The sequence below is a fragment of the Sprattus sprattus genome (assembly GCF_963457725.1).
Source record: "Sprattus sprattus genome assembly, chromosome: 4".
NCBI classification, from domain to species: domain Eukaryota; kingdom Metazoa; phylum Chordata; class Actinopteri; order Clupeiformes; family Clupeidae; genus Sprattus; species Sprattus sprattus.
In genome coordinates this window covers 8,301,172-8,308,188 of record NC_137923.1, presented here as the reverse complement: position 1 = coordinate 8,308,188, position 7,017 = coordinate 8,301,172, and the positions used below count along the sequence as shown (strand labels likewise).

General features: G+C 40.4%; 1 protein-coding gene across 1 annotated transcript; it reads right to left on the bottom strand.

Moving 5' to 3' along the window:
• Positions 1-582: 582 nt before the first annotated feature.
• LOC308364595 (cytosolic non-specific dipeptidase-like) lies at positions 583-6,678 on the bottom strand (the record flags this gene model as incomplete). Its single annotated transcript, XM_080837779.1, has 12 exons — positions 583-652; positions 782-929; positions 1,187-1,325; positions 1,457-1,621; positions 1,725-1,885; positions 2,055-2,139; positions 2,721-2,918; positions 3,774-3,862; positions 4,263-4,425; positions 4,720-4,863; positions 5,590-5,693; positions 6,618-6,678. 12 exons carry the CDS (start codon positions 6,676-6,678, stop codon positions 583-585), a joined length of 1,527 nt encoding a protein of 508 aa, XP_080693905.1.
• Between the last annotated feature and the right edge of the window lie 339 nt (positions 6,679-7,017).

The window sequence follows — 7,017 nt, the reverse complement described above, 5'->3', positions numbered from 1 at the left end:
GACAGAAATTACTCACACTGACTTCTGATGGACTACAATTCATTATGCACTATTTTAATTAGTTAAAGGGCTGAAAACAATTTCAGGCTTCAAAGTTCCTCAGCCATAATCTTTTGAAATGGCCATTCCATTGGCACACACAATCCTCTTAGAAACATTCCATAATGGGAGGTGCAATTACGGAGAAATATTGACTGTATTAGGTGGGAAAAACTTGAGTAAGTAAACACTTACGTGAAAAACATCTATTAAAGGTACCACAAGAAGAAAATATTTGTTCCCACCAATGAGTAATGTGCCTTCTGTTGACTGACTCCAGGGAAAGTAGCCAGTATTTCAGAACACCATTTTTAATTCATGGGGCAGTTGTATATACATTATCAACAAGGGAAATACATTCATAGATAAATGCCACTCTGTTGATCAGTTAGAGATGCCTACTGACACACATAATCAAGTAACAACAGTGCCTATTAGCAGACAAGTTAACCATAACATACGTATTACTAGTGTGAGTAATGTTGGGCGGTATCTTAGAATATACGACGACACTGGTTGTCCTTCAGTCAACCCAAAAGTAGTTTACTCCTTGATTTCAGCTACTTCATGAAGGTAGGAGATGAACAGTTTTGTCCCTTCAATGTAGTTGTATCTGTAAAACAAACATTTGAAATAAGGAAGGGTGTAAATATTTGCTAATAGTACATGCTAGGGACTACCTATAGCTATAGCCTATATTTTGGCTACTAAAGTTACGTAAAGTGTCTAGATATAGAATAACCTGTTCATTTTCTCATTCTGGGAATGAAGTCCATCATCAAAGCCCCCAATGGGAAGCATGATGATGCTTTTCCCTGTGACGTCTTGGAAGGTCTGAGCAATTGGAATGGTGCCTCCCTCACGAATCAGATCGGGCTCCATCTGAAAAACTGTATGTATGTGCAAAGGTTGTGCTATTACGCCTCTTGTAATAACAATTGTAAGTCAAAGCAAATTACTTATAATGCAAAATGCAAAGGTATTAGGGTGAAAACTGCAAATCTATGTAGCATGCCTCAGATTGTCTCAAATTCAGTCTAAGATGACAAGGTAATGTGTTGATGAATTTTTACAATCACATTTTACCCCAACACATTCTGGATGGCAGGAATAATACTGTCTGAAAATGAATTAAAACTCTCATCACCTCTCTTTACAGCTGCTTTTCCTGCCTCATACAGGGCATGCTTGGTGTCAGCCAACCAGGGTTTGGCCCCAATCATCGTCACCTTTAGCTTGTTGGGACTCTTTCGCTTTCCAAACAATGAGTTCAAGTAGTCTGTCACCTAAAGCAGATAAGTGTGTCACAAGTTCATGTATTTTCAAAGATATGGTTGTGCCATATCCACAATAACCAAACATAATTTTTCTGGCAATATTTGAAAAGGCCACAGACAGTAGTCCTATCCCTGTGTACCTGCGTTTTGACCACGGCAGGGTCCATATCTGGAACCTGTCGGATGGAGAATTTGCCAGTAACCTTTGCAGGTATGACAGTCTTCGAGCCAGAGGCAGAGAATGCACCCTCAATACCGTGTATAGACACGGTAGGATGGCGCCATCGATGAGCCAGCAAGTCCACCTGAGGAGGTCATACCAAAGTCCTTTAAGGAAGGCCCAATTGTTTCTTTGAAGTAGCACAATGTCTAAAACGAAGCAGCATTTAGTGTACTTGTCTTGCTCACTTTGTTGTTGTACATGAGTTGGCTGACTCCAATCTTAGACCTAAAGGTCTCAATGTCAAAATCAATGTCCTGGTACATTTTCCATTCCTCATCAGAAAAGGGAGCCACAGCCTCCCTAATCCCCGGAACGAGGATCGTTCCATTGGGGCTAATTAGAGAATCTTAGAGACAGATATCGTGGTTAAATGTTTTACTAGAAAATGTGGGTCAATGTTAACGTTTAAAAAACATGTTGGAACTCATTTTTAGTTTAAGGAGAGAATAAATAACACTCAAAACAGCATTACATTTCCTTATCAAAAGTACATTATTTAAGTGAGTAATACTTACCCAAGATGCCAATTAAGTCTGTCATGGGCTCGATCACGGTGCCTCCATAAACCCCAGAGTGTAAGTCCTGCTTAGGTCCCTCTACCTGTGGAGCCAGCAAGAAGAGAGGTTAGAAACAAAAAGATGGATAATTTTAACTCCACTGCACCAACCATGCATACATGGGGCAGTACTTATTACCTCCAGCAAGGAGGTTATGCGATCGGGTCCGTTAATTTATTACCTCCAGCAAGGAGGTTATGCGATCGGGTCCGTTAATTTATTACCTCCAGCAAGGAGGTTATGCGATCGGGTCCGTTAATTTATTTATTTGTCTGTTTGTCTGTCTGTGGACAAGATTTCTCAGAAACTACTGGGCGGACAAGAGGTGGATCTTGGTCCTGGGACATCCCCATTAAAATTTCAGGATGATCCGGATCTGGATCCGGATCTTTGTTTTCACACCTAAAGTGACATTTCTCGAAAACCAATGACCGGATTTTAATGACATTTGTGTACCTCCTTGCTGGAGGTCAGAAATCTCGGATTGCTCTTGTTAATATAAGTGCAATTTGTACTGTATATTTTTTATTTTATGAGAGAATACATTTGTTGTCTCGGTGTCAGTTAAACAGATACACATTTAAAATGGTCCAATGGTTGGATCTTACCATCAGTCATTCTCACCTCTGCAAAGAAGTAGCAGTTTCCTCGGGTGCCATAAGTGAGGGCAGGCTTCCTGCTCAGCCACCCACTGTCTGAAATGATGATGTAATCCACATCGGAGAAGAATGTGTCCCGCTTTGCCACAATCATTGTGTCCAGACCATTGGAGCCAGTCTCCTCCATCCCCTCAATGAGAAACTTGACATTCACTGGCAGGTCCTAACGTGGGAGTGAGCACAAAGTGAAAAAGAGCACAAACTGCTTACAATAATCAGAATATTTCTCTATAAATATTCTCTATATACAGTATGTTGGATGAGCATCAATAAGGCGCAGGTCAGTGATTCTGTTACACAATGACCCACTGACATTCTGGGACACATAGGCGGCAACACAAACTCTGCTATTAAAATATGAATCAGTTAACATTCAAAGTGAGTTGATGGCCTCCATTGATAGTGTGCAATGCACTTCATTGAGACCAAGGAAGAACTCAACCACTTCATTCTATTGTCTCTGCCTTCTCTCCACAGCAAGAGGAGGCAATCAAGACTTTTAATTAGTGGTACCTCGTGGTGGAATTACCTACATAATGCTTTTTGATCAAGTGACAGCCATGGTCGCCTACAATCAAATAATATCACTAAACCTTTGAACACACCACTTTAGACCACATCTGACATTCCAATGTATTTGTTGCAAGCCTTACCATTTTTATATTGTTACAGTTATTATTATTCTGAATTTGTAAATTCACATGTGAGTTCTATTTAGTTAACTATACTGGTAGGGTTGACCCAAGTCATATTGTTTGCCTAAATGGTTGAAAGATTTACTTGTTACTTTTTTTGTGTATTAAAGGGTGTCCGCAATTCTAATCTCATACACTTTTTTACCAATTTCAGCTAATTGCTCCTTGAGCCATTTGTAATGACTGGTGCTCAAGAGGGATTTAACTCAATCGGTGATCCCAAATACCAAGTACAAGACTGTCTGAGAGTAACATCCAAAGACAAATCAAACTGTGATATTGATAATTAATCAGAGGGATTTATTTATTTATTAGTCACTCACCAGATTGAGAGCCTGGTAGGCCTCTACTGCATGCATCCATGCTAGAACTGGAGCCTTATTGTCAGATGATCCTCTCCCGTATAGCTTCCCTGATGAATTAAAATACACAATGTTGAACAGTCATTCAAAATAATTATCAAAGACAGCTATAATCATTGAATCACTAAATTGAGCACTGTAGCAGAGTCCATGATTTATGGGTGAATACTTTTTGACTGCCATCCCAAAAAGGTTGGCTCTCGTTGTTGTCACCGGATTTCCATGTTTTTTTTTAATCAGTGAGCCAAAATAATGTGTAGTTGTTGCTCTTCCATTATATATTTCTCAAGTTTGGCCATATGGCTGCAGTATAGGCTTTGCACAGCATGTGGTGAACAATATGAAAAGCAACCAGGATAAGCTAGGCATTTTCAGATTGAAAGAATTATTTTCTTGGTTCTTGTTGATGACATTTCAATCCAGTAACCCAAAGGGGCAAGGGACACTTACCATCAATGTCAGTTAGGTTATAGGGATATGTTGCCCACCCGTCCTCCATCTTGGCAGGCTGGACGTCCACGTGACCATAGATGCAAACTGTGTGCTTGTTGGAGTCCTTACCGATCTGGGCAGTGACCACTTTTGGTAGAGGGATGTTTGTGCCATCGGGAAGCTGATTATGACGTGACAAAAACAAATGTACAGTTTAAAGCTTAAATCTCATTTACCTTTTTTGGTGGTCATTAGGATTGAATAAGGTTAATTTTTTTTAATGTAGACTACTGATTGTTCAGCATATACGTAGTCTACTAAATCTACTACAGTACAGAGCACAGTATGTAGAGTATAAAAAGTATACTTTATATTACCATTACAGTAACACAGTGATGTGGGCACTTATTAACCTCTCAAGCTCAGACACTACAACAGAATAGTGTTGCATACAGCATCAACTTCATCTTCTGACCTCCTGTGATCCGATGTCCACCATCTCCACCTCCCCTCCCATGTTTCTCAACTTCTTCGCAGTCATGTCCATCATGCGGTGTAGGTCCGGCCTCTTGGTGGCATCGCTGGAGTCACTCTCCACTGCCACCCACTCTCTCAAAGCCTGTTGCAACACAGAACACATTGCTTTGAAGGCATTCCCCTTGTTATTAAGCTTCCATTCGAATGGCTTAACTATTGCCATTTCTATACATTTCTATACATTGCTACACCGCTACAAACCCACACTGTCTATTGACAGCGAGTGAAGGAAAAAAGGTAGAGTCTTCAATTCCGGAAAAAAAGTTGTTGATATTTGAGCTCAACAGCTAATCACATTTCACCCCTCGCTTTTTTGCTCCTGAAGCACCCTGTTAAATGTCTGGAATAGTGTATGGCTCAGTTCAGTCACTTTGGTTGTCTTAGACACAGAGCCAGGACTGTGCACATACAGTGGAATCCAAAGGAGAATTTAGCTTAATTTGACCAAAAGTGTAATGGATTTGTATCAAGGACTGAACCTGGAAAGGCCACAGGGGGGAAATTATGTCAGTGTTATTTTAATATTTTGAATGAGACGGGGGGCCAACTTCACACAGGTGTCCTTTTGTGGTTATGTTCGCAATTTCTTCCACTAAGGATAGAGTCCTTCATGTAATGTAATGACATTATGTATTTTTGAAGGAAAATAAATGACTATGTATTTGTTTACAAGACAAACACCCTCAGTAACTCACGATTTTGAACATCAGTGCAGGATAACCATTTTTGAAGCAAAAATCATTGAAATGAAAAACATAGCAATGCTAATTCCATGAGTGTCCCTTATAATACCTGGGCAATAACTTACCTGTACATAATCTTCCACATGCTCGTCCACATATTGGTGTAGTTCGTCAAATGGATGAGCATTTATCCCAAGTATCATCGCGAGGAAAATAACAGCAAGCATCTCTTGAAAAGACAGAGTGATACAAGTTATGTTGTAGCGAATTTACAACTGTTTCCAAAAACTTAGAGATAATATTCAATCAGAGTCCCGAGTCCGATAAACTGAAGTTTTATTCAATCCTGCAGACAGATCATCCAAATTGTGTGTTGGTCCATGGAACAGCTCTGAATCTAAGACCCAATGCATTGTCTTTTTATACTCATAATTCGTCAGTTTATGCAAGTCATGCACATCACCTTATCTAAAATGACCCAATCAGAATATTCCCTCATATTTTCACATATTTTATCCACATTTCTAGCCACTCAGAATATTCTCGCTCACGTGTTGCGAGGGGACTTTTGCTTTGGGGAGGAAAGATCCTCCTGCCAATTTTCTTGGTTATCACATGATGAAAGGCTATGTTTGGCCTTGACTGGCATCATCTTGTGTGTGTATATGTATGGTTGTGTGCGTATGAGTGTATTTGTTTGATTGTGTATCCATGTGTGTAGGTGTGTGTGAATATGTGTGTGTGTGTGTATGTGTAATTGAGTGTTTGTTTGAATGTGTGTATGTGTATATGTGTGTGTGCGTGTAAGTGTGTATGTGTGTATATAGAAGTGTATGTCTGTATGTGTGTGTATGTGTAAGTGTATCTCTGTATGTGTGTGTATGTATAAGTGTGTCTGAGTGTGGGTGTGAATGAGTGACCCCCTCCTGACTGCTTTTTTATTTTCCACTGCCCTGCACCTGCACCCTGGCCTTCATGCTCGACCTTACATGATACCCATCCCTGCACACAGGCCTAATGACAATTGTAGCTGCAATTCTACTCTATGACCACAACGGCACTGTTTGACAATCATCATTTTCAACAGTTATAAGACTATTATTACCTTTGCAAGATCGCGTGCGTTCAGTTCTATCTAATTAAGCACTCTGACCTTCTTTTCTGTGGAAAGTTTCGTTTTTGCGACTTGTAATGAGTGTCTTCACGCATTCCATCGAGGTGGCACTCTCAGGTCTGCGAGTGTTGTATACTTTTGGTTGTGGACCCAGAAGACCCCCCCTAGTGGGTCATCACCACATAATGAAATGGTCTTGGAAACCAGCCAGCTAAGCTGCCACACTCAATTTTCTCCTGGATAGAAATAACAGTGTAAGCAGGCCTGGCCAAACAATAAACGCACGCTGGGTTTCGACATGGACAGGGCCTCAGGTGAAGTTTGTGCTGTTGAAAGCAGATCGTTAGTATTTGCATAGTATGTAACGCTGTAGCCTTTTGACGTTGCGTGCTTGTCTGTCGCAGGCGCGAATGAAAATTGATGGATTTAGTGGCTGTTG